General features: G+C 47.6%; 1 protein-coding gene across 4 annotated transcripts in view; it reads right to left on the bottom strand.

The window, feature by feature from the left end:
- agap3 (ArfGAP with GTPase domain, ankyrin repeat and PH domain 3) overlaps positions 1-26535 on the bottom strand; it is a 715466-nt gene that overhangs the window by 221195 nt on the left and 467736 nt on the right. The window contains exon 10 of one of the 4 annotated variants that reach the window (XM_080194797.1): positions 21296-26203. The exons of 2 other annotated variants lie outside the window; for them this stretch is intronic. In XM_080194797.1, the coding sequence (XP_080050923.1) occupies positions 26189-26203 (15 nt within the window). In that variant the 3' untranslated portion in view covers positions 21296-26188. Of the gene's footprint in view, positions 1-21295; positions 26204-26535 lie in introns of those variants that run through there. One more of the 4 variants, XM_080194799.1, reaches the window with a different exon arrangement.

Genomic DNA, 26535 nt, shown 5'->3' with positions numbered 1-26535 from the left:
GAATACCATCTACAAGGTGCAGCAAATCACCAAGGCTCCATTGACAGAACTAAACCGATAACCACTACCACCTAGAAGGACGGGGCAGAAAATGGGAACACCAGTCCCAGTTCCCCTCCCAGCCACTCACCATCCTGACATGGAAATATATCACCATTCCTTCACTGTGGCTGGGTCAAACTCCTAGAACTCCCTCCCTAACAGCACTGGGTGTACCTACACCACATGGACTGCTGCAATTCAAAAAGGCAACTCATCCTCCACTTTACAAGAGTGATTAGGAATGGGCAATAAATATATTGGCCTGGTCAGTGATGCCTACATCCCATGACGGAATATAAATAATACACACTGATCCTGAGAGAATTGATCAGAAAGATAGATTCCAATATCCTTGATGGAAAGAAATCTGCCAACCTTACTTGTTCCAGCCGTGTACATGACAAGTTCCAAACCAGTGACACAGGACAGCACAGTGATTACCAATGCTGCCTCACAGCACCAGGGACCCGGGTTCAATTCCAGCCTTGAGAAATTGTCTGTGCGGAGTTTGCATGTTCTCCCCGTGTCTGCGTAGATTTTCTCCAGATGCTCTGGTTTCCTCCCACAGTCCAAAGATGTGCAGGTTAAGTGGATTGGCCATGCTAAATTGTCCATTAGATTTGGGGGACTCGCAGGGTAAATGCATGAGGTTATGAGTGGGGCCTGGGTGGGACTGTTGTCTGTGTAAGCTCGATGGACTAAATGGCCTTCTTCTGCACTGTGGGGATTCTAAGTTCCAAACCAATGTGACAGGAAGTGGCACGGTGGCACAGTAGTTAGCACTGCTGCCTCACACTGCCAGGGACGTGGGTTTGATTCCCAGCTTCGGTCACTGTGCAGAATCTGCACATTCTCCCCGTCTCTGTGTGGGTTTCGTCCGGGCGCTCCAGTTTCCTCCCACAGTCCAAAAGATGTGCTGGTTAGGTGCATTGGCCATGCTAAGTTCTCTCTCAGTGTACCCAAACAGGTGCCGGAGTGTGGCAACGAGGGGATTTTCACAGAAACTTGGTTGCAGTATTAATGTAAATCCACTTGCAACACTTATAAATAAACCTTAAACCCATAACTGCTATCTGAAATGGATGAGCAAAATGCTCAGTTGTCCAGTATCTCCTCAGGACAATAAGTACAGATTTGCGATGCCCACATCCTGAGTGAATTTAAAGGATTTTACAGGAAAGCAGAACTTTGGACTTTTTCTCCTCATTCTCCAGTTGTCTGCCTAACATGAAAATCTGGCAAGTCACCGGGTTTGCAAAGACGGAAAGAGGTTTTAAGGTGATTTAGACAAGTTGAGTCAATGAGTAGATATGTGGCAGATGCAGGGTAACATGTTTAAGTTTTAAAGTTTATTTATTAGTGTCACAAGTAGGCTTACATTAACACTGCAATGAAGTTACTGTGAAAATCCCCTAGTCACCACACTCCGGCGCCCGTTCGGGTACACTGAGGGAGAATTTAGCACAGCCAATGCACCCTAAGTGTGAGGTAATTCATTTCGGTAGGAGTAACAGATGTGTTCAGTATAGGGCTAACGGGAGGACTTTGGGTAGTGTGGAGGAGCAGAGGGATCTAGGTGTATGTGTACATAGATCCTTGAAGGTTGGGAATCAAGTAGATAAGGTAGTTAAGAAGGCATACGGTGTCTTGGCGTTTATTGGTAGGGGGATTGAATTTAGGAGTCGCAGCGTCATGTTGCAACTGTACACAACTCTGGTGCGGCCGCACTTGGAGTATTGTGTGCAGTTCTGGTCCCCACATTACAGGAAGGACGTGGAGGCTTTGGAGAGGGTGCAGAGGAGGTTTACCAGGATGTTGCCTGGTATGGAGGGGAGGTCATATGAGGAGAGACTGAGGGATTTGGGGTTGTTTTCGCTGGAAAGAAGGAGGCTAAGAGGGGATCTTATTGAAACATATAAGATGATTAGAGGTTTAGATAGGGTGGATAGTGATAGCCTTTTTCCTCGGATGGAGAAAGCTAGCACGAGGGGGCATGGCTTTAAATTAAGGGGGGGTAGTTATAGGACGGATGTCAGGGGTAGGTTCTTTACCCAGAGGGTGGTGAGGGATTGGAATGCCCTGCCTGCTGCGGTTGTAAATGCGTCTAGTTTGGGGGCGTTTAAGAGATCTGTGGATAGGTTTATGGACGAAAAGGGATTGGTTTAGATTAGTGGGTCAGTGTTTTTTTTTAAAAAAACTGGTCGGCGCAACATCGTGGGCCGAAGGGCTTGTTCTGCGCTGTAATGTTCTATGTTCTATGTTCTAACCAGCACATCTTTCAGACTGTGGGAGGAAACTGGAGGAAACACATGCAAATATGGGGAGAATGTGCAGACTCCACACATACAGAGGCCCAGCCACAAATTGAACATAGGTCCCTGGTGCTGTGAGGTAGCAGTGCTAACCACTGTGCCACGTTGCCACCTCCGGGGATCAATGTGAAGTTAACTACTTCAGTAGGAAAAACAGAATGGTGGAGTATTATTTAACTGGTGATGGACTGTGAAATGTTCATGTACAGAGGGACCTGGGTGTCAGAGTACATCAGTCACTAAAAGCACACATGCAAATACAACAAGCAGTTAGGAAGGCAAATGGTAAGTTAGCTTTCGCTGCAAGAAGACTTGAGTAGAGGAGCAGAGATGTCTTATTGCAGCTGTACAGGGTCTTGGTGGGACCACACCTGGAATAGTTTGTGCCGTTTGGGTCTCCTTATCGAAGAGAGGGTTAACTTGCATCGAGGGAGAACAGCTGAGGTTCACCTGACTGATTCCTGGGATGGCAGGATTGTCGTACGCAGAGAGATTGGGTCGACTGGACCTGTACTCACTGGAATTTATGAGGGGGATCTAACTGAAACATATGAAATTCTGACAGGGCCGGACAGACTGGATGCAGGGATGCTGTTTCCTCTGGCTGGAAAGTCTAGAACGAGGGGTCACAGTCTCAGGATACGGGGTAGGCCACTCGCAACTAAAAGGAGGAGATTTTCACTCAGAGATTGGTGAACCTGTGGAATTCTCTCCCACAGAAGGATGTGGAGGCCAAGTGACTGAGTATATTTGACAAGAAAATACACAGATTTCTCAATTCTAAAGGCTTCAAGAGATACAGAAAGAGCACGGAAGAATGGTTTTGAATTTAGGATCAGCCATGATCATACTGAATGGCTCCTGCTCCTATCTTTTCAAATAGGTGATGATGATGATCACATCATCACCTACCAACCTACAGACCTATCTATAACCCTCAATCTCATTAAACCCCATATACTCATCCAGAAGTCTTTTAAAAGACCCCAGCGAGTTCGCCTCCACCACCACTGACGGCAGCCGATTCCATTCACTCACCACCCTCTGAGTGAAAAACTTACCCCTAACATCACTTCTGAACCTCCCTCCCCGCACCTTAAATCTGTGCCCTCTCATAGCGACCATTTCAAACCGGGGAAATAGCCTCTGAGAGTCCACCCTATCTATTCCTCTCAACATTTTGTAAACTTCTATCAGGTCGCCTCTCAACCTTCGTCTCTCCAGGGAAAAGAGTCCCAGCTCCCTCAACCTAACTTCATAAGGCATGCCTCCCAGTCCAGGCAACATCCTTGTAAATCTCCTCTGCACCCTTTCAATAGCTTCTACATCTTTCCTATAGTGAGGCGACCAGAACTGCGCACAATACTCCAAATGAGGCCTGACAAGGGTCTTATAAAGTTGCAGCATTACCTCCCGACTCCTAAACTCAATCCCTCGATTAATGAAGGCCAGTACACCATACGCCTTCTTGACCACCTCCTCCACCTGCGAGGCCGATTTAAGAGTCCTGTGGACCCGGACCCCAAGATCCTTCTGCTCCTCAACACTACTCAGACTTCTGCCCTTGATAGTGTACTCGTTCATCCCGTTGGTTCTGCCAAAATGGACGACTACACATTTATCCACGTTGAAGTCCATCTGCCACTTGAAATGGTCGCTACGAGAGGACACAGATTTAAGGTGCGGGGAGGGAGGTTCAGAAGTGATGTTAGGGGTAAGTTTTTCACTCAGAGGGTGGTGAGTGAATGGAATCGGCTGCCGTCAGTGGTGGTGGAGGCGAACTCGCTGGGGTCTTTTAAAAGACTTCTGGATGAGTATATGGGGTTTAATGAGATTGAGGGTTATAGATAGGTCTGTAGGTTGGTAGGTGATGTGATCGGCGCAACTTGTGATCCCTGAAAGTTGGGAATCAAGTAGATAAGGTTGTTAAGAAGGCGTACGGTGTCTTGGCGTTTATTGGTAGGGGGATTGAATTTAGGAGTCGCAGTGTAATGTTGCAACTGTACACTACTCTAGTGCGGCCGCACTTGGAGTACTGTGTGCAGTTCTGGTCCCCGCATTACAAGAAGGATGTGGAGGCGTTGGAGAGGGTGCAGAGGAGGTTTACTAGGATGTTGCCTGGTATGATGGGGAGGTCCTATGAGGAGAGACTGAGGGATTTAGGGTTGTTTTCGTTGGAAAGAAGGCGGCTAAGAGGGGATCTTATTGAAACATATAAGATGATTAGAGGTTTAGATAGGGTGGATAGTGATAGCCTTTTTCCTCGGATGGAGAAAGCTAGCACGAGGGGGCATGGCTTTAAATTAAGGGGGGGTAGCTACAGGACGGATGTCAGGGGTAGGTTCTTTACCCAGCGGGTGGTGAGGGATTGGAATGCCCTGCCTGCTGCAGTTGTAAATGCGTCTAGTTTGGGGGCGTTTAAGAGATCTCTGGATAGGTTTATGGACGAAAAGGGATTGGTATAGGCTAGTGGGTCATTGTTTTTGTAACTGGTCGGCGCAACATCGTGGGCCGAAGGGCCTGTTCTGCGCTGTAATGTTCTATGTTCTATGTTCTATGAAGGGCCTGTTTGTGCTGTAGTGTTCTATGTTCTATGTTCTATGATCAGAGGGTTAGATAGGATGGACAGTGAGAGCCTTTTACCTCGGATGGTGACGGCTAACACAAGGGGACATAGCTTTAAATTAAGGGGTGGTAATTATAGGACGGATGTCAGAGGTAGGTTCTTTACTCAGAGGGTAGTAAGGTCATGGAATGCCCTGCCTGCAGCAGTTGTGGACTCGCCAACTTTAAGGGTGTTCAAATGGTCAGTGACTACCTTCTCCAGTTGCATTGCCACTTTCAGTGACCTGTGTACCTGTACACCCAGATCCCTTTCCCTATTAATACTCCTAAGGGTTCTGCCATTTACTGTATATTTCCTATCTGTATTAGACCTTCCAAAATGCATTACCTCACATTTATCCGGATTAAGCTCCATCTGCCATCTCTCTGCCCAAGTCTCCAACTGATCTATATCCTGCTGTATCCTCTGATGGTTCTCATCGCTATCCGCAAATCCACCAACCTTTGTGTCATCCACAAACTTACTAACCAATCCAGTTATATTTTCCTCCAAATCATTTATATATATTACAAACAGCAAAGGTCCCAGCACTGATCCCTGAGGAATGCCACTTATCACAGCCCTCCATTCAGAAACACACCCTTCCACTGCCACCCTCTCTTCTTTGACCGAGCCAGTTTTGTATCAACCTTGGCAGCTCAACTCTGATCCCAATGTTTTGTGATTCATGCACTAAGACACCCAGATCCCCCTGCAATCATTTATATAATTGTAAGGAGTTGCAATCCCAGCATTTATCCCCATGGCACACCACTCATTACATCTTACCAATCAGAAAAAGATCCATTTATACATACTGTGTTAGCAAGCCTATTTTCCAACTATGTCAAGATGTTATCCCCTACACTGAGCTTTTACTTTCTACAATAATCAATGCTGCATCTGATCAAATGCCTTCACGTTTTCACCATAACTTCAATCCAAAGCGGGATATAAAGTCCCCTCAAGGTGAAATATTGTAAAAAAAATGCCTCTTTACTCTCAGCACCTGTTACTTCTTCAAAGAACCCCAATCAGTTAAACATGAATCTCTTTCGCAAAACCATGCTGGTTCTGCCTGATTCCCTTATCCCGTTATAACCTCATTACAAAGCACAGCTAACATTTTCCCGATGGCAGACGTTAACCTAACAGGGCTATAGTTTCCTGCTTTCTATCTGCCTCCCTTTCTGAATAAAGGAACTGGTTTCACTATTTTCCAATCTAATACAGCCTTCAACAATTCAAGCAAATTTTGGAAAATTAAAACTAATGCATAAATTGTCACTTGCGTTCAGACCCTAGGATGAGATCCATCAGGATCCAGGGACCTGACAGCCTGAAGCCCCAACTGTTTGCTCACTACCACTTCCTTGTTGAATGTAATCTTCCGCAAGTCCCTCCCTCCCTGATTTTGATATTAACTGGGATGTTACTTGTGCCTTCTCCAGTGAAGCCTGATGTAAAATACCTGTTGAATACATCTCCATTCTTATTTCCCCAGACTCACTAACAATAGCACTAACACTCACTGCGTTAACTCTTGCCTTTTTAAAATATGTCCAGAAACTCAATCTGCCTTTATAGCTGAATCTTGCACACATCAGCAATGGGTGATGTGGCCAAAAACAGATGTGAATGCTCTTCTGGCCACTATCGGCCCTCGAATGCAATTTCACGCTTCCTGGCCAATGAACAGACAGCCGGTGTGAAAGGCACGCTGAGAAAGGCTCAGTGATGCCAGAGGAATAGGAAGAGGAGGGGGCGCAGAGAACGATAAGGGTCCAGGCAGGTACTTCCAATGAGCCTCTTGAAGGCAGAGAGCTGCGATGGAGCTGCCTCAAGGAGCTGCATACATACAATTTAAATCAGACAAAATGTGGCAGACTGCTTATCATAGAATCTCTACAGCAAGAGGCCATTCAGTAATTGTGCCTGCACCAATTCGAGCACAGAGCATTTTACCCAGACCTTATCCCCGTAACCCCATGTATTTACAACACCTATCCCCCTAACCTACATACCTTGGGACACAATGGGTCAATTTAGCATGGCCAATCAACCTAACCTGCACATCTTTGGACTGTGGGAGGAAACTGGAGCACCCAAAGGAAACCCACACAGGCACGGGGAGAACATACAATCTCCACACAGGCAGTCATCCGAGGCTGACACTGAACCCACGTGCCTGGCACTGTGAGGCAGTAGTGCTAACCACTGTGCCATCGTGCTGCCCCACTTACTGCAGACGTGTTTGCCCCAGATCACACAGTGATGTAGGTAGTCCCACATGCTGCAGCTATGACACATCACCTGTTCTGCCATTATTGTGTTTTAATATATCTTATTAATTTTACCATCAGTTTGTACACTATTTTAAACTGTGAATCGGAACAGATTTGAACCACTTACCAGATAGTAACCAAACACCTCATTCCTTTCCCTGCAGCGGAGTGAGAACCAATAATCTTAAAGAGTGAGAAAGGTATAAAAACTGAAAGGAAACACTCGCACTTTTCCATCCCTTCACCAAACACCCACTCACTAAACACCCGCTCCCCAAACACCCGCTCTCCAAACACCTGCTCACCAAACACCCGCTCCCCAAACACCCGCTCCCCAAACACCCGCTCCCCAAACACCCCTTCACCAAACACCGGCTCCCCAAACACCCGCTCCCCAAACACCCCTTCACCAAACACCCGCTCTCCAAACACCCGCTCTCCAAACACCCGCTCCCCAAACACCCGCTCTCCAAACACCCGCTCCCCAAACACCCCTTCACCAAACACCGGCTCCCCAAACACCCGCTCCCCAAACACCCCTTCACCAAACACCGGCTCCCCAAACACCCGCTCCCCAAACACCCCTTCACCAAACACCCGCTCTCCAAACACCCGCTCTCCAAACACCCGCTCTCCAAACACCCGCTCTCCAAACACCAGCTCACCAAACACCCGCTCTCCAAACACCCGCTCTCCAAACACCAGCTCACCAAACACCAGCTCACCAAACACCCGCTCTCCAAACACCCGCTCTCCAAACACCCGCTCTCCAAACACCCGCTCACCAAACACCCGCTCTCCAAACACCAGCTCTCCAAACACCCGCTCTCCAAACACCCGCTCTCCAAACACCCGCTCTCCAAACACCCGCTCTCCAAACACCCGCTCTCCAAACACCCGCTCTCCAAACACCCGCTCTCCAAACACCCGCTCACCAAACACCAGCTCACCAAACACCCGCTCTCCAAACACCCGCTCCCCAAACACCCGCTCTCCAAACACCAGCTCACCAAACACCCGCTCTCCAAACACCCGCTCTCCAAACACCCGCTCACCAAACACCCGCTCTCCAAACACCAGCTCACCAAACAAACACCCGCTCTCCAAACACCCGTTCTCCAAACACCCGCTCTCCAAACACCAGCTCACCAAACACCCGCTCCCCAAACACCCGCTCTCCAAACACCCGCTCACCAAACACCCGCTCCCCAAACACCCCTTCACCAAACACCGGCTCCCCAAACACCCGCTCACCAAACACCCTTCACCAAACACCCGCTCCCCAAACATCCACTCACCAAAGTCAGGTCAACACTCAAATCCTTCGCTGCCAAGGCTGCACGAAAGAAATCTGAATTCAAAGTAAATTGAACTGTGCCCCACACACACTGACTCTCACTGGGGTACGGGTCCCACACACACACTGACTCTCACTGGGGTACGCGTCCCACACACACTGACTCTCACTGGGGTACGGGTCCCACACACACTGACTCTCACTGGGATACGGGTCCCACACACACACTGACTCTCACTGGGGTACGCGTCCCACACACACTGACTCTCACTGGGGTACGGATGCCCCACACACACTGACTCTCACTGGGGTACGGGTCCCACACACACTGACTCTCACTGGGGTACGGGTCCCACACACACTGACTCTCACTGGGGTACGCGTCCCACACACACTGACTCTCACTGGGGTACGGGTCCCACACGCACTGACTCTCACTGGGGTACGGGTCCCACACACACTGACTCTCACTGGGATACGGGTCCCACACACACTGACTCTCACTGGGGTACGGGTCCCACACACACTGACTCTCACTGGGGTACGGGTCCCACACACACTGACTCTCACTGGGGTCCGGGTCCCACACACACACTGACTCTCACTGGGGTACGGGTCCCACACGCACCGACTCTCACTGGGGTATGGGTCCCAGAAACACTGACTCTCACTGGGATACGGGTCCCACACACACTGACTCTCACTGGGGTACGGGTCCTACACACACTGACTCTCACTGGGGTATGGGTCCCACACACACTGACTCTCACTGGGGTACGGGTCCCACACACACTGACTCTCTCTGGGGTACGGGTCCCACACACACTGACTCTCACTGGGGTACGGGTCCCACACACACTGACTCTCACTGGGGTACGGGTCCCACACACACTGACTCTCACTGGGGTACGGGTCCCAGACGTCCTGGCACTTTTATGGTTCCTTAATAGCCCCAAACAAAGATGTATCAAATTCTGTTATGATTTATTCAATTGACTCCCAGAGGTTATTAGCAAAACAAATACCAGATTTTTACTGCCATCTATATGAGAAATACCCCATCCCTTGACCTCTGAATGACCTGTCAGGTTATGGTTACTGGACTGGATCCTGGAATCCCCTGTTAATGAAATTACGGACATAGCTCGGCACAACATCGAGGGCTGAAGGGCCTGTACTGTGCTGTACTGTTCTTGTTCTATATTCTACTTCCTGTAATCCAGTCTAACTCCTCCTTTACACAGATTAACAGCTCACTCTGATCTTTCAATCCATGTCTCCGCACTGCTGGCCAGTTTGCTTTGCTGCATCGTGGTGTGGGATTGGACTTTCAAACAGGAGTGGGCACTCGGGCCATCAAGCCTGCTCCGCCATTCAGTGGCTGTTAATTTACCTTATCGCCGTTTTCCCACACAGTCCAGTGGTGTAATTATTATCCAGGGACCTGCTCAGGGATGATTGGGCACACTCCCAGTAATCTGCCCCGCCGCTGATATCTCATTACTATAAATTCATAGAATTTCAGAATTATACAGTGCAGAAGAGACCCGTTAGCCACACCTACATGCAAGCAACACCTGAACTCCCACCAAATCCCATATACGAGCACTAGGCCCATAGCCCTGAAAATTATGGCGTGCCAAGTGCTCATCCAGGTACTTTTTAAAGAATGTGAGGCATCCCGCCCCAGTAGAGGCAGCTGAGGGACTTCACTGCTGCATTCTGGGAGATGTTGGCCCACCAACATCTAATAAGAATTGGGAAGCAGGAGATCTGGTGTTAATTTAACTCCCTATCCATTCTGTCCATGCCCCTCATAATCTTGTTTATCTTAAATTACGTGGCAGCGGGATAGAAACCTTTGCAAGGATTCAGATCTGGGGAAATTAAGAACTATAGTAAAAGACAGTAAGGAGAATAAGAGCGGCATGGTGGCACAGTGGTTTCGCAGTGTTGACTCACAGCGCCAGGGTCAAAGGTTCAATTCCCAGCTTGGGTTATTCACTGTGCAGAGTCTGCACGTTCTCCCCATATGTGCGTGGGTTTCCTCCGGGTGCTCCGATTTCCTCCCACATTCTGAAAGATGTGCTGGTTAGGGTGCATCGGCCATGCCAAATTCTCCCTCCATGTACCCGTAAGATTTTCACAGTAACTTCATTGCAGTGTTAATGTAAGCCGACTTGTGAAACTAATAAATAAACTCGACTTTAAAAATGATAGGCAGAAAAATCAAGGGCCAGAGTCAGAAGGAATGGTACAAGAAACCAACAAGGAACCAACAATGTTAATCTTGCACTAGGTTCTGTGGAATGAGAAGGGAATCATTGCCAATCTAGCTGTGCGAGACCCCTTGGGGATGAGTGACCATAACATAACAGAATTTTTTTTATCAAGATGGAGAGTGAAGTAGTTGATTTGGAGATTCGGGTCAGGTGCCTGAAGATCGGAGAGTGGCAAATGTTGTTTAAAAAGGGCTGCAGGGAAAAGCCTGTGAACTACAGGCCAGTGAGCCTCACATCTGTGATGGGTAAATTGTTGGAAGGTATTTTGAGAGACAGGATGTACAGGATTTAGAGACGCAAGGACTGATTAGGGACAGTCAGCATGGCTTTGTAAGTGGAAAACCATGTCTCACAAATTTGATTGAGTTTTTGAAGGGTTAACCAAGAAGGTAGAAGAGGGCAGTGCAGTTGATGTTGTCGACATGGACCTTAGCAAGACCTTGGACAAGGTACTGCATGGTAGGTTGTTGCATAAGATTAAATCTCACGGATCCAGGGTGAGATATCTAAATGGATACATAATTGGCTTATTGACAGAAGCCAGAGGGTGGTTGTAGAGAATTGTCTTTCAAACTGGAGGCCTGTGACCAGCGGTGTGCCTCAGGGATCAGTGCTGGGTTCACTGTTATTTATCATTTATATTAATGATTTGGATGAGAATATAGAAGGCATGGCTAGTAATGACTGGATAGACTGGGACTTCTTTTTCTGGAGCATTGGAGGCTGAGGAGTGATCTTTTCCAGCTCTATAAAATAATGAGGGGCATAGATCAGCTCGATAGTCATTTCTTTTCCCAAAGGTAGAGGAGTCTAAAACTAGAGGGCGTAGATTTAAGATGAGACGGGAGAGGTACAAAAGTGTCCAGAGGGGCAATTTTTCACACAGAGGGTGGTGACTGTCTGGAACAAGCTGCTAGAGGTAGTAGTAGAGGCTTTTGTCTATTAAAAAAGCATTTAGACAGTTACTTGGGTACGATGGGTATAGAGGGATATGGGCCAAATGTGGGCAATTGGGATTAGCGTAGGGGTTTTGAAAAAAAGGGTGACATGGAAAAGTTGGGCCAATGTTTCCATGCTGTAAACCACCGCACTAACCTGCCTTTCCACCATCAGAGATCTGAGGACAAACACATCAAGATCCCTTTGTCCTTCGGAACTTCCAAAGTATGTACTCAGTTGCTTGGCCATTTCTTTGTCCCCTGTTATACATTCCCCCTGTTTCTGTTTGTGGGGGACCTACATTTGTCTTCACCAACCTCTTTCTCTTCACATACCCATAGAAACTCTTAGTGTCAGTCTTTATGTTCCCTGCAGGCTTACTTTTGTATTTTCCCCTTCTTAATCAATCCCTTGGTCCTTCTTTGCTGAATTCTAAACTACTCCCAATCTCAGATCGATTCTTTTTCTTGGCCAATCTGTATGCTTCTTCCTTAGATCAGATACTCTCTCTAATTTCTTTTGTAAGCTATGAATTGGCCCTCTTACTCATTTTGCTTTTGTGCCAGACAGAAATAAACAGTTGCTGCAGTCCCCTCATGTGTTCCTTGAATGTTTGCCATTGTCTATCCACTGTCATCCCTTTAAGTAACTTTCTCCAGTCTATTAAGTCCAACTCACGCCTCACATCCTCATAGTTTCCTTTCTTAAGAGTTTCTACAGGTATGTGAAGAGAAAGAGGTTTGTGAAGAAAAAGGCATATAGCACATTCGCCTTTATTAATCGGGGTACAGATTACAAAAGCAGAGGGACCATGATGGAATCTGTTTGCCACATTATAGGAAGGACATGAACGCATTGGAGGGGGTGCAGAGGAAGTTCACCAGGATGCTGCCTGGGATGGAACATTTAAGAAAGGTTGGATAGGCTTGGGTTGCTTTCGTGGAGCAGAGAAGACTGAGGGGTGACCTGATCGAGGTGTTCAAGATTACGAAGGGCATGGACAGGGTGGATAAGGAGCAGCTGTTCCTCTTAGTTGAAGGGTCAGTTACGAGGGGCACAAGTTAAAAGTGAGGGGTGGGAGGGTTAGGGGGGAATTTGTGGAAAAACGTTTTACCCAGAGGGTGGTGATGGTCTGGAATGCGCTGCCTGGGAGGATGCTGGAGGAGGGATGCCTCACGTCCTTTAAAAAGTACCTGGGTGAGTACTTGGCACATCATAACATTCAGGGCTATGGGCCACGCGCTGGCAAAGGGGATTAAACGGACAGGTCAGGGCTTTTCAGGCACTGATACAAACTCGATGGGCCAAAGGGCCTCTTCAGCATTGTAGTATTCTGTGATTCTGATTCGATCTTCACAAAAGACACAAATCAAATGCCAGAAATATTGGAGAACGCAAGAGTTAGAAGGACGAACTGAGGGAGATCAATATCTGTAGGGGGAGGGGGGCAGCGATGTCTGTGTGGGGGAGGGGCGGCGATGTCTGTGTGGGGGAGGGGCGGTGATGTCTGTGTGGGGGAGGGGCGGTGATGTCTGTGTGGGGGAGGGGCGGTGATGTCTGTGTGGGGGAGGGGCGGTGATGTCTGTGTGGGGGAGGGGCGGTGATGTCTGTGCGGGGGAGGGGCGGTGATGTCTGTGCGGGGGAGGGGCGGTGATGTCTGTGCGGGGGAGGGGCGGTGATGTCTGTGTGGGGGAGGGGCGGTGATGTCTGTGTGGGGGAGGGGCGGTGATGTCTGTGCGGGGGAGGGGCGGCGATGTCTGTACGGGGGAGGGGTGGCGATGTCTGTGTGGGGGAGGGGCGGCGATGTCTGTACGGGGGAGGGGCGGCGATGTCTGTGTGGGGGAGGGGCGGTGATGTCTGTGCGGGGGAGGGGCGGTGATGTCTGTGTGGGGGAGGGGCGGTGATGTCTGTGCGGGGGAGGGGCGGTGATGTCTGTGTGGGGGAGGGGCGGTGATGTCTGTGCGGGGGAGGGGCGGTGATGTCTGTGTGGGGGAGGGGCGGTGATGTCTGTGTGGGGGAGGGGCGGTGATGTCTGTGTGGGGGAGGGGCGGTGATGTCTGTGTGGGGGAGGGGCGGTGATGTCTGTGTGGGGGAGGGGCGGTGATGTCTGTGTGGGGGAGGGGCGGTGATGTCTGTGTGGGGGAGGGGCGGTGATGTCTGTGTGGGGGAGGGGCGGTGATGTCTGTGTGGGGGAGGGGCGGTGATGTCTGTGTGGGGGAGGGGCGGTGATGTCTGTGTGGGGGAGGGGCGGTGATGTCTGTGTGGGGGAGGGGCGGTGATGTCTGTGTGGGGGAGGGTGGTGTTTTCCCGCCCTCTCCCTCTATTCCTGAACCCCAACTGCCCGCCTTCTCCCCATATATTTCAATCCCAGCTTCTGCCCATATACCACAACAACAACTTAGATTTATAGAACATAGAACAGTACAGCACAGTACAGGCCCTTCAGCCCTCGATGTTGTGCCGAGCTATGTCCAAAACCAAGATCAGTCTATCCCACTCCCTATCATTCTGGAGTGCTCCATGTGCCTATCCAATAAACGCTTAGAAGTTCCCAAAGTGTCCGACTCCACTATCACAGCAGGCAGTGCATTCCACACCCCAACCACTCTCTGAGTGATGAATCTCCCTCGGACATCCCCCCTATATCTCCCACCATGAACCTTATAGTTATGCCCCCTAGCAACAGCTACATCCACCCGAGAAAATAGTCTCTGCACGTCCACTCTATCTATCCCCCTCATCATCTTATAAACCTCTATTAAGTCGCCTCTCATCCTCCTCCGCTCTAAAGAGAAAAGCCCCAGCTCCATCAACCTTTCCTCATAAGACCTATCCTCCAAACCAGGCAACATCCTGGTAAATCTCCTCTGCACTCTCTCCAATGCTTCCACATCCTTCTTATAGTGAGGTGACCAGAACTGAACACAATATTCCAAATGTGGTCTCACCAAGGACCAGTATAGTTGCAGCATAACCCCACAGCTCTTAAACTCAAACCCCCTGTTAATAAACACTAACACACAATAAGCCTTTTTCACAGTTCTATCCATTTGAGTGGCAACCTTCAAAGATCTCTGGATATGACCCCCAAGATCTCTCCGTTCCTCCACATTCCTCAGAACCCTGCCGTTGACCCTGTAATCCGCATTCAAGTTTGTCCTACCACTATTTAACATTGGGAAATACTACTGATAATCGCTATATAACACTGGTGGGCACAAGTCGGTCACTGTACAACACTGGGGTACAGTACTGGTGGGGAGACGTCTGTCACTGTATAACACTGGGGTACAGTACTGGTGGGGAGACGTCTGTCACTGTATAACACTGGGGTACAGTACTGGTGGGGACAAGTCTATCACTGTATAACACTGGGGTACAGTACTGGTGGGGACGGGTCTGTCACTGTATAACACTGGGGTACAGTACTGGTGGGGAGACGTCTGTCACTGTATAACATGGGGATACCGTACTGGTGGGGACAAATCTCTCACTGTATAACACTGGGGTACAGTACTGGTGGGGACGGGTCTGTCACTGCACAACACTGGGGTACAGTACTGGTGGGGACAGGTCTGTCACTGTATAACACTGGGGTACAGTACTGGTGGGGACGGGTCTGACACTGTATAACACTGGGGTACAGTACTGGTGGGGACGGGTCTGTCTCTGTATAACACTGGGGTACAGTACTGGTGGGGACGGGTCTGTCACTGTATAACACTGGGGTACAGTACTGGTGGGGACGGGTCTGTCTCTGTATAACACTGGGATACAGTACTGGTGGGGACGGGTCTGTCACTGTATAACACTGGGGTACAGTACTGGTGGGGACGGGTCTATCGCTGTATAACACTGGGTACAGTACCGGTGGGGACGGGTCTGTCACTGTATAACACTGGGGTACAGTACTGGCGGGGACGGGTCTGTCTCTGTATAACACTGGGGTACAGTACTGGTGGGGACGGGTCTGTCGCCGTATAACACTGGGTACAGTACCGGTGGGGACGGGTCTGTCACTGTGTAACACTGGGGTACAGTACTGGTGGGGACGGGTCTGTCACTGTGTAACACTGGGGTACAGTACTGGTGGGGACGGGTCTGTCACTGTGTAACACTGGGGTACAGTACTGGTGGGGATGCGTCTGTCACTGTGTAACACAGGGATACAGTACTAGTGGGGATAGGTCTGTCAATGTATAACACTGGGGTACAGTACTGGTGGGGACGGGTCTGTCGCTGTATAACACTGGGGTACAGTACTGGCGGGGACGGGTCTGTCACTGTATAACACTGGAGTACAGTACTGGTGGGGACGGGTCTGTCACTGTATAACACTGGGGTACAGTACTGGTGGGGACGGGTCTGTCCCTGTATAACACTGGGGTACAGTACTGGTGGGAACAGGTCTGTCACTGTGTAACACTGGGGTACAGTACTGGTGGGGACGGGTCTGTCCCTGTATAACACTGGGGTACAGTACTGGTGGGAACAGGTCTGTCACTGTGTAACACTGGGGTACAGTACTGGTGGGGATGCGTCTGTCCCTGTATAACACTGGGGTACAGTACTGGTGGGGATAGGTCTGTCAATGTATAACACTGGGGTACAGTACTGGTGGGGACGGGTCTGTCCCTGTATAACACTGGGGTACAGTACTGGTGGAGCGGGTCTGTCACTGTATAACACTGGGGTACAGTACTGGTGGGGACGGGTCTGTCACTGTATAACACTGGGGTACAGTACTGGCGGGGACGGGTCTGTCGCTGTATAACACTGGGGTACAGTACTGGTGGGGACGGGTCTATCGCTGTATAACACTGGGTACAGTACCGGTGGGGACGGGTCTGTCACTGTATAACACTGGGGTACAGTACTGGCGGGGACGGGTCTGTCTCTGTATAACACTGGGGTACAGTACTGGTGGGGACGGGTCTGTCGCTGTATAACACTGGGTACAGTACCGGTGGGGACGGGTCTGTCACTGTATAACACTGGGGTACAGTACTGGTGGGGACGGGTCTGTCGCTGTATAACACTGGGTACAGTACCGGTGGGGACGGGTCTGTCACTGTGTAACACTGGGGTACAGTACTGGTGGGGATGCGTCTGTCACTGTGTAACACAGGGATACAGTACTAGTGGGGATAGGTCTGTCAATGTATAACACTGGGGTACAGTACTGGTGGGGACGGGTCTGTCAGTTTTGGGCGCCGCACCTGCGCAAGGATATTTTGGCCTTGGAGGGAGTGCAGAGGAGGTTTACTAGGCTGATACCAGAGTTGAGGGGATTGAGCTATGAGGAGAGGCTGAATAAACTAGGCTTGTACTCGTTAGAGTTTAGAAGAATGAGGGGAGATCTCATTGAGACGTATAAGATGATGAATGGGATGGATAGGATAGAGGTGGAGAGACTCTTCCCGCTCAAAAAAGACAGTAGGACTAGGGGGCACAGCCTCAAGATAAAGGGGAGGCGGTTTAGAACGGAGTTGAGGAGGAACTTCTTCACTCAAAGGGTGGTGAATCTCTGGAATTCTCTGCCCGTTGAAGTGGTGGAGGCTGCCTCGCTAAATATTTTTAAGAAGCGGGTTGATGGGTTCTTGATAAGAGAGGGGATTAAGGGTTATGGGGAGAGGGCGGGAAAGTGGAACTGAGCCACAACAGATCAGCCATGATCTTATTGAATGGCGGGGCAGGCTCGAAGGGCTAGATGGCCTACTCCTGCTCCTATTTCTTATGTTCTTATTTCTTATGTTCTTATGATATAACACTGGGGTACAGTACTGGTGGGCACGGGTCTGTCACTGTATAACACTGGGGTACAGTACTGGTGGGGACGGGTCTGTCACTGTATAACACTGGGGTACAGTACTGGTGGGGACGGGTCTGTCACTGTATAACACTGGGGTACAGTACTGGTGGGGACGGGTCTATCACTGTATAACACTGGGGTACAGTACTGGTGGGGACGGGTCTGTCACTGTATAACACTGGGGTACAGTACTGGTGGGGACGAGTCTGTCGCTGTGTAACACTGGGGTACAGTACTGGTGGGGACGGGTCTGTCACTGTATAACACTGGGGTACACTACTGTTGGGGACGAGTCTGTCGCTGTGTAACACTGGGGTACAGTACTGGTGGGGACGGGTCTGTCACTGTATAACACCGGGGTACAGTACTGGCGGGGACGGGTCTGACACTGTATAACACTGGGGTACACTGAAGGTTGTCACTCAAGTGGATAGGGCCATTAAGAAGGCTTATAGTGTGTTAGCGTTTATTAACAGGGGGTTTGAGTTTAAGAGCTGTGGGGTTATGCTGCAACTATACTGGTCCTTGGTGAGACCACATTTGGAATATTGTGTTCAGTTCTGGTCACCTCACTATAAGAAGGATGTGGAAGCATTGGAGAGAGTGCAGAGGAGATTTACCAGGATGCTGCCTGGTTTGGAGGGTAGGTCTTACAAGGAAAGGTTGGGGGAGCTGGGGCTTTTCTCTTTAGAGCGGAGGAGGATGAGAAGTGACTTAATAGAGGTTTATAAGATGATGAGGGGGATAGATAGAGTGGACATGCAGAGACTATTTCCTCAGGTGGATGTAGCTCTGTTACTAGGGGGCATAATTATAAGGCCCATGGTGGGAGACACAGGAACATAGAACATTACAGCGCAGAACAGGCCCTTCGGCCCACGATGTTGCGCCGACCAGTTACAAAACAATGACCCACTAACCTAAACCAATCCCTTCTCGTCCATAAACCTATCCACGGATCTCTTAAACGCCCCCAAACTAGGCGCATTTACAACTGCAGCAGGCAGGGCATTCCAATCCCTCACCACCCTCTGGGTAAAGAACCTACCCCTGACATCCGTCCTATAACTACCCCCCCTTAATTTAAAGCCATGCCCCCTCGTGCTAGATTTCTCCATTAGAGGAAAAAGGCTATTACTATCTACCCTATCTAAACCTCTAATCATCTTATATGTTTCAATAAGATCCCCTCTTAGCCGCCTTCTTTCCAGCGAAAACAACCCCAAATCCCTCAGCCTCTCCTCATAGGACCTCCCCTCCATACCAGGCAACATCCTGGTAAACCTCCTCTGCACCCTCTCCAAAGCCTCCACATCCTTCCTGTAACGTGGGGACCAGAACTGCACACAGTACTCCAAGTGCGGCCGCACCAGAGTTGTGTACAGTTGCAACATGACGCTGCGACTCCTAAATTCAATCCCCCTACCAATAAACGCCAAGACACCGTATGCCTTCTTAACAACCTTATCTACTTGACTCCCTACTTTCAGGGATCTATGTACACATACACCTAGATCCCTCTGTTCATCCACACTATTCAAAGTCCTCCCGTTAGCCCTATACTCGACACATCTGTTATTCCTACCAAAGTGAATTACCTCACACTTCTCCGCATTAAACTCCATCCGCCACCTCTCGGCCCAGCTCTGCAACCTGTCTAAGTCTTCCTGCAAACTATGACACCCTTCATCACTATCTACCACACCTCCGACTTTGGTGTCATCAGCAAACTTACTAATCCAAGGAGGGACGTCCCAGGACTAATCCCAGGAGGGACGTCCAAGATAGATTCTTTACTCAGAGAGTGGTTGGGGTGTAGAATAGACTGCCTGCTGTGATAGTGGAGTCGGGCACTTTGGGAACTTTCAAGCGTTTATTGGATAGGTACATAGAGCATACCAGAATGATAGGGAGTGGGATAGCTTGATCTTGGATTTGGACATAGCTCAGAACATCATCAAAGGCTGAAGGGCCTGTACTGTGCTGTACTGTTCTATGTTCTATAAATCTAAGTTGTTGTTGTGGTATATGGGCAGAAGCTGGGATTGAAATATATGGGGAGAAGGCAGGCAGTTGGGGTTCAGGAATAGAGGGAGAGGGTGGGAAAACGGGATTGACGGATTGAAGGTCAGGTTGAAGGATACGAGGAGAGGGTGAATCGTGGGACTGACGGATTAACTAACATTGGGACAATGGGACTGAGGGATTTACTATAGTGTAGGTAGGTGGGCCTGGTCTACAGAGACAAGGGACTGGGTCTAATCAGCTTCTTCTATCCTGAAAATGTCTTCCTGTTTAACAGGAACCACTCCTGTCTTGAACTTTGATGCATACAGAACCATGTATTCCATGAAAGTCCTCCCACTCATTGGTAACACAAGACTGCTCTGCATCACTACAGAGACCAGTCAATAATCAAAACTGCTTTCCCGTCTCCCGTTCCAAGGAATGTCAAGCTTCAAAGATGAAGGTGGGCAATTTTCCCAGAGGTTCATCCCTTTATTAACCACCAGATTACATGAGCGGGCACCTCGCGGTATTGTATAACAATGACTACAATTCACTGCATATGAAGCACTGTGGGACATTGCAGGAGATGGGAACGGTGCTGTATACAGGCATGTTCCTTGGAAAAGCAAGTTGTACCATCCAGTTTGCCAATTGGAAAATTCTGGGCTTTAGCATGTTAAACTGTCTAATATTTGGTTCGGATTGCATACAAAATTTTATACAATAAGGTCGTGCTTGTTAAATTAATAACCCATTAATATTTACTAATTACCCAAGGTAATTGATAAGCAGAAAGACAGTATAACATGAAAACCTGCATTAATACCAATACACCCACATCTCAGTGACTGTTCCTGTGCAGAAGACAGCATTAACTTTCAAATGCATCCCATTACACATCACCTTTCCCTACAGCACTGAACAACAGCCTGCAATCATACTGTGCTTTTAACACAGTGAAACAGTATGACAGGAACCGTTAGTAGACCAACTTTGACTCAGCCACATAAAGAGATTTGAAACAGGTGATGAGAGGGCTGACCTAAGAGATGGATTTAAAGCCTGTTGTAAGAGAGGAGAGGGGTTGAGGGAGAGACTGCCACAGCAAGGATTCCTATGGTGGGATGAAGGAAATCATTAAAGGCCAGAATTGGGGTTCTGCAGAGTTCTCACAGGGCTGCAGGCTGGAGTTTGTTTTAGAAATCCACAGCAGAAATAGATACCAATTCACCAGGTAGCTGAACAATTATTAAAGGGAAACAGTTCTGGCTCAATGTGTAGCACTCTTGTCTATTGTACATTCAAGCTCCTCTTCAGAGACCTCAGTCCATAATCCAGGCTGACACCACAGTGCAGTACTGAAAAAATGCTACATTATAACAGTGACTTCAAAAATACTTCACTGATTGTAAAGCACTTTGGGATGTTCTGAGGCTGTGAAAGGAGTGTGAGTGCAAGACTTTCCTCATTTTAGAAATCTCGAGTGTGCGTGTAATGGGAAGGTTAGGTTTTAGAGACAATATCATCCCTCACGTCTGTATCCCAGTATTCACTTCACTATTAGCTGTACTAATTATAAACCAATCCCAAACTGTGTCTGTACCATGCAGCTAACTGAGTCGGAGAATTAAGGTGAAGCAATCAGTGAGATGATTGGTTTGATTTAATTTATTATTGTCACATGTATTGGGATACAGTGAAAAGTATTGTTTCTTACACGCTATACAAAGCATACCGTTCAGAGTTCATAGATGATGATTCACAGGCAGCTTTAAGGGTTTGGACTCTGACCAGCGGATATTTAAAATTCAAACTTACCGCAGTTAATTGTGGTTTGTGAAAGGAATCCACCTGTTTATGTGTGAGAGTGTGTTCACTTTGCAATGAGACAGGCAAGTGACTGACAGTACAATAGCTCCATCTACTGGTATTCAATGGAAAACTGAACAACTGCACTTCACAAACAACATTCTTGAAGGGACAGCGATGAGATTAATGAATTCTAGCTCTCACATAATTAAACTGCTGAGGTGAGGAAAAGGAGGGAAATAAACACTGATATGGGAACATAACATTCCATTAAAACAAAAGACAAAGAATTGAGCAAATTGTACTTATCCACTGAGTCACTCTATCCCAGACATAACATCATGGTATAATATCATTTAACATCACATTGCTATGATGTTTAATTATGATCAGTCCATCATTGAAGGTTAGTTAAGAGTCTCCACACATTTGTAAATAGTTCTGCAACATTCTCATTTCCCTCAAGCCTGTAGCAGCAAGCTCTGAATGTGACGTGTTTGTGCAGCCCAGCAGGCCAGAAACCTGTTGAAAAGGGGCAGGAACAGAAATCTAATGGCGTTTATATCAGGCATCCTAGCTGAGCTCCCTGGACACAGAGTCCAACTCGAATTAATAAAGAAGACAGGGTTTTTACAACCCAACAAACCCAGGCCATTCTCAGAAAGGCAGCTTCTTTGTGTGTTTATTGTTGAAATCTGTCTCCAGTACAGCACAGGTTCCAGCTGTGGACTGAGCCTCTCAGGTGAAGGGCAGGGTTTCTGAAACTTGGGCTGTATTTCAGGGGCAGGGGTTCAAACTGCTGCAACTTACTGATAGCACAAGTATCTGGATGTGCCTTTTAACCCAGGTTTTATTTTACACAGCTGCCATTTACAATACAACACCACCATTCTTGTGCAACCTCCCTTTGAAAACAAATCCATAAAGTATCCAAGCAAATTTAGTGTAAAGTTGTAATATAACTCTGTTTAATAATTGTACACAACTTGTTATAATTTATGTTTTTATTGGTTTTTCCAACAAGAATAATACAGAGGAAATGATACAGCTGAAAACAGCTCCTTATACAGTGGACAATGCAGACGAGATATCAAACACACTGCAAGACAATCCGATGTATACAGCGTACATTAAATCAGTTTGCTCTTAATATATACTTAGAGGCAACACTCCATGGATTCAAGTCAGTCAATTTTTTTCTCTGGCAAAGCAAAGATGGTCGACAGGAGTCCATCGCCATGGGTGTCAGCTATGGATTTGGTCAGATGAAATGTGCGAGTCTCAGATATCCCAAAATTCTTTCCAAAAGCACTCCAACCTTCCTTGCGCACGACTTAACATGTGCTCGCAGGCTGCCACACACAGTGATAATGCGGTCCATTCTTCCACCGAGGGAGAGGTGTTGTTACCCCAGTATCGCAGTCCTGCCTAGTACTAAGAAAGTGAGCACTGACTTACTTACTCCCTCCTCAGAATGGTGCAGCAGAATACATTCTCTTCCACATTCAAAAGCACATGTGACTATGTGAGCTGCTCTGGAACTGCCTTACCTTTCAAATTACTTTATACAATAAGTGTGCTTTTGGACATCATGCAAGAGGGCTGATTTCTCACCATAACAGTCTTCATTCTCCTAGTGGGCATCTGGTCACCATCATACAGATAACCTCAGGTCATGTCTCCCCACACAAGCTCTGGTTCTACAAGGCAGCTCACATTACGTGATGGGGAACCTGTATGCATAATCAAACCCACATCCCAGCTGCCTACAGTTCTCCTTTCCCTGTCCCTTCCCTAGCCCCTATCCTAAAGTACTAACAGTAAGAAGTCTCACACCAGGTTAAAGTCCAACAGGTTTATTGGACTTTACTGAACCAACTTTAACCTGGTGTTGAGACGTGTTTACCCCAGTCCAACACCAGCATCTCCAAATTTAAACTACTAACTGCAGAAGTCTGAAACATAGGAGACCTATAAAACAGAACTGAGGAGGATGAGGCCACGTGGAAAGAGAGATCGGTGAAGGAAGGCGGCAACTGCTGAAGGGAAGGTTTTTGGGGTGAAAAGGTGTCATGAGTGACGTTCCACAGGAAGGAGTTTGGTTTGGAGAGTGAGATTATTGAAATTCACTGGCAGAAAGATACTTCAGTGTGGGAAAATTCTGAGTTTTCAAATATCTTGTCAACAGTAGAGAGAAGAGATACACCTTAAATAGCAAAATAATAAGAGTTGAGTAGAGGGGTCTCGAGTGCTCAGGTACACAGGTCATTAACAGTGGCATGGAAAGAGTCTAAAAAAGGCAAATGAATCCTTGATTTTATATCTGAATGTGCAAAATGCAAAAGTGGGAAGTAATATTAGCCTGAGAATCACAGAATTTTAAAGTGCAGAAGGTCATAGAATCACAGAATCCCTACAGTGCAGAAGGAGGCCATTCGGCCCATCAAATCTGCACCGACTACAACCCCACCCAAGCCCTATTCACATAACCCCACATAATTACCCTGCTAATTCCCTGACACTACAGTCAATTTAGCATGGCCAATCAACCTAACCTGCACATCTTTGGGTTGTGGAAAGAAACATGGAGAACGTGCGAACTCCATATAGACAGTGACCCAAGGCCAGGAATCGAACCCAGGTCCCTGGTGCTGTGAGGCAACAGTGCTAACCACTGTGCCACCATGCTGCATCTTTACCGACTCTTAAAAAGCTGTCCAAACTTTGTTCTCTGTAGCCCTGCCTGGCCAATCTGTATTCAGCCTGCAGTTATAGCTGTGTGTGCTATAGTGAGTGTCCCATTCTAGGAAGAAATAGTCTAGTTTTTGTATTATTGCTGAATAATCCAGAATCAATTCTCACCAGCACCATGTGAGAATTTAAATTCAGGGTAAAGAGCTGGAATATAAAAAGCAAATATTTGTACAAGTGACCAAGACGTCATCAGATTGTCATTAAAGCCCAACTAATTCAGTAATGACCTTTCGGGAAGGAAATCTTTTGTTCTTTCTGAGCCTGGAACTATAGTGACAAATACTAACAGGGTTGATTCTTAACTCCCCTCTGACATGATCAAGAAGATACCCAGCCCAAAGAAAGTTTCTCAGGCTAACAAGGGATGGACAACAATTGTCAACCCAGCCAGCTGTGACCACAAGGAATAAAAAGACATAAAAGCAATGGGAAAGAAGCTGTGTAGGAGTGACAGGTTAATTATGAAGAAGTTTAAAGTGGTCACATGTAAGAATGAGGTAAACAGAGATTAATTACCTCCATTGGTCCAGAGCACACGTTTATTATCATTAGAAAAGTTAAAGGGCAGTTTAGAAAAGTTTTTTTATTCATTCACGGGATTTTTTTTACTAGGCCAGCATTTATTGCCCATCCCTGAGGGCAGTTAAGAGGCAACCACATTGATGGGGCTCTGGAGTCACACGTAGGCCAGACAGGGTAAGGACAGCAGATTTCCTTCCATAAAGGATATTAGTGAACCAGATGGGTTTTTACGACAATAGACAATGGTTTCATGGTCACCAGTAGATTCTTAATTCCAGACTTTCATTGAATTCAAATTTCACCATCTGCCGTGGTGGGAATCGAACCTGGGTATTATCCTGGGTCTCTGGATTACTAGTCCAGTGACAATATCACTGCATGATAAGAATTCCTTGGGGAAAATGAGGAATTCTCTGCAACTGGAGAAAATATCAGAATAAACAAGATTGGTTGTGCGGTAACACTGATTCTGACTCTAATAAATGAGAGGTGAAAAGCAAGGCAAAGCTTGGACTGGAAATTAGAGAAAGGATAGAGTTAGGCAGGAGCAAAGTGGAAATATGGGGAGGGAGTAAAAAGGAAGGAGAGAGATGGGAGGAGGTAAAAATAAAGGAGAGAATTGAGGACAGGATAAAGAGGATAAAGTCTGATTGGGAAACTACTGGAAAAGATTCTGAAGGAGAGAATGTGTCTCCATTTGGAGAGGCGAGGTTTGATCAGGGATAATCAGCAGGGTTTTGTCAGAGGGAGGTCATGCCTAACAAATTTGATTGAATTTTTTGAACATGTAACCAGGTGTGTGGATGAGGGAAGTGCGGTCGATGTAGTTTACATGGATTTCAGCAAAACCTTTGACAAAATCCCACACTGGGGACTTATTAAGAAGGCTAATGCACATGGGATACAGGGTGATCTGATAAGGTGGATACACAATTGGCTTCGTGGTGAGAGACAGAGGGTGATGACAGAAAGCTGCTTTAGTGAATGGAAGCCAGTGACCAGTGGCGTACCACAGGGATCTGTGTTGGGCCCCTGTTATTCGTCATTTATATAAATGACATAGATGACTATGTGAGGGGGAGGATCAGTAAGTTTGCCGAAACTGGCTGGGTGGTTAACAGTGAGGCTGTGTGTCTTGAGTTACAGGAAGATATAGATAAGATGGTTAAATGGGCAGATAAGTAGTAGATGGAACTTAACCCTGAAAAGTGTGAGGTGATGCACTTTGGAAGGAATAATTTGACAAGGAAGTTTCAATGAATGGTAGGACACTGGCAAGTTCCAAAGAACAAAGAGACCTTGGCGTGTTTGTCTATGGATCTCTGAAGGTGGAAAGTCAGGTTAATAGGGGGTGATAAAGACAAATGTCACACTTGCCTTTATCAATCGAGAATAGATTACAAAATCATGCTGGAGTCGTATAGAACTTTGGTGAGGCCGCAGCTGGAGTACAGTGCACAGTTCTGGTCCCCACATTATAGGAAGGATGTGATTGCACTGGAAGGGATGCAGAGGAGATTCACCAGGATGTTGCCTGGAATGGAATATTTAAGTTATAAGAAGAGTTTGGATAAGCTATAGGTTGTTTTCTCTAAAGCAAAGACTGTGGGGTGTCTGATTGAGGTGTTCAAGATTAGCAAGATTCTGAGGAATGTGGAGGAACAGAGAGATCTTGGGGTTCATATCCACAGATCTCTGAAGGTTGCCACTCAAGTGGATAGAGCCGTGAAGAAGGCTTATAATGTATTAGCATTTATTAACAGGGGGTTTGAGTTTAAGAGCCGTGGGATTATGCTGCAACTATACTGGTCCTCGGTGAGACCACATTTGGAATATTGTGTTCAGTTCTGGTCACCTCACTATAAG

The sequence above is a fragment of the Carcharhinus amblyrhynchos genome, chromosome 8 (assembly GCF_965287045.1).
Source record: "Carcharhinus amblyrhynchos chromosome 8, sCarAmb.v2.hapA, whole genome shotgun sequence".
Lineage (NCBI taxonomy): Eukaryota > Metazoa > Chordata > Chondrichthyes > Carcharhiniformes > Carcharhinidae > Carcharhinus > Carcharhinus amblyrhynchos.
This window is presented reverse-complemented; position numbering and strand designations above follow the sequence as displayed.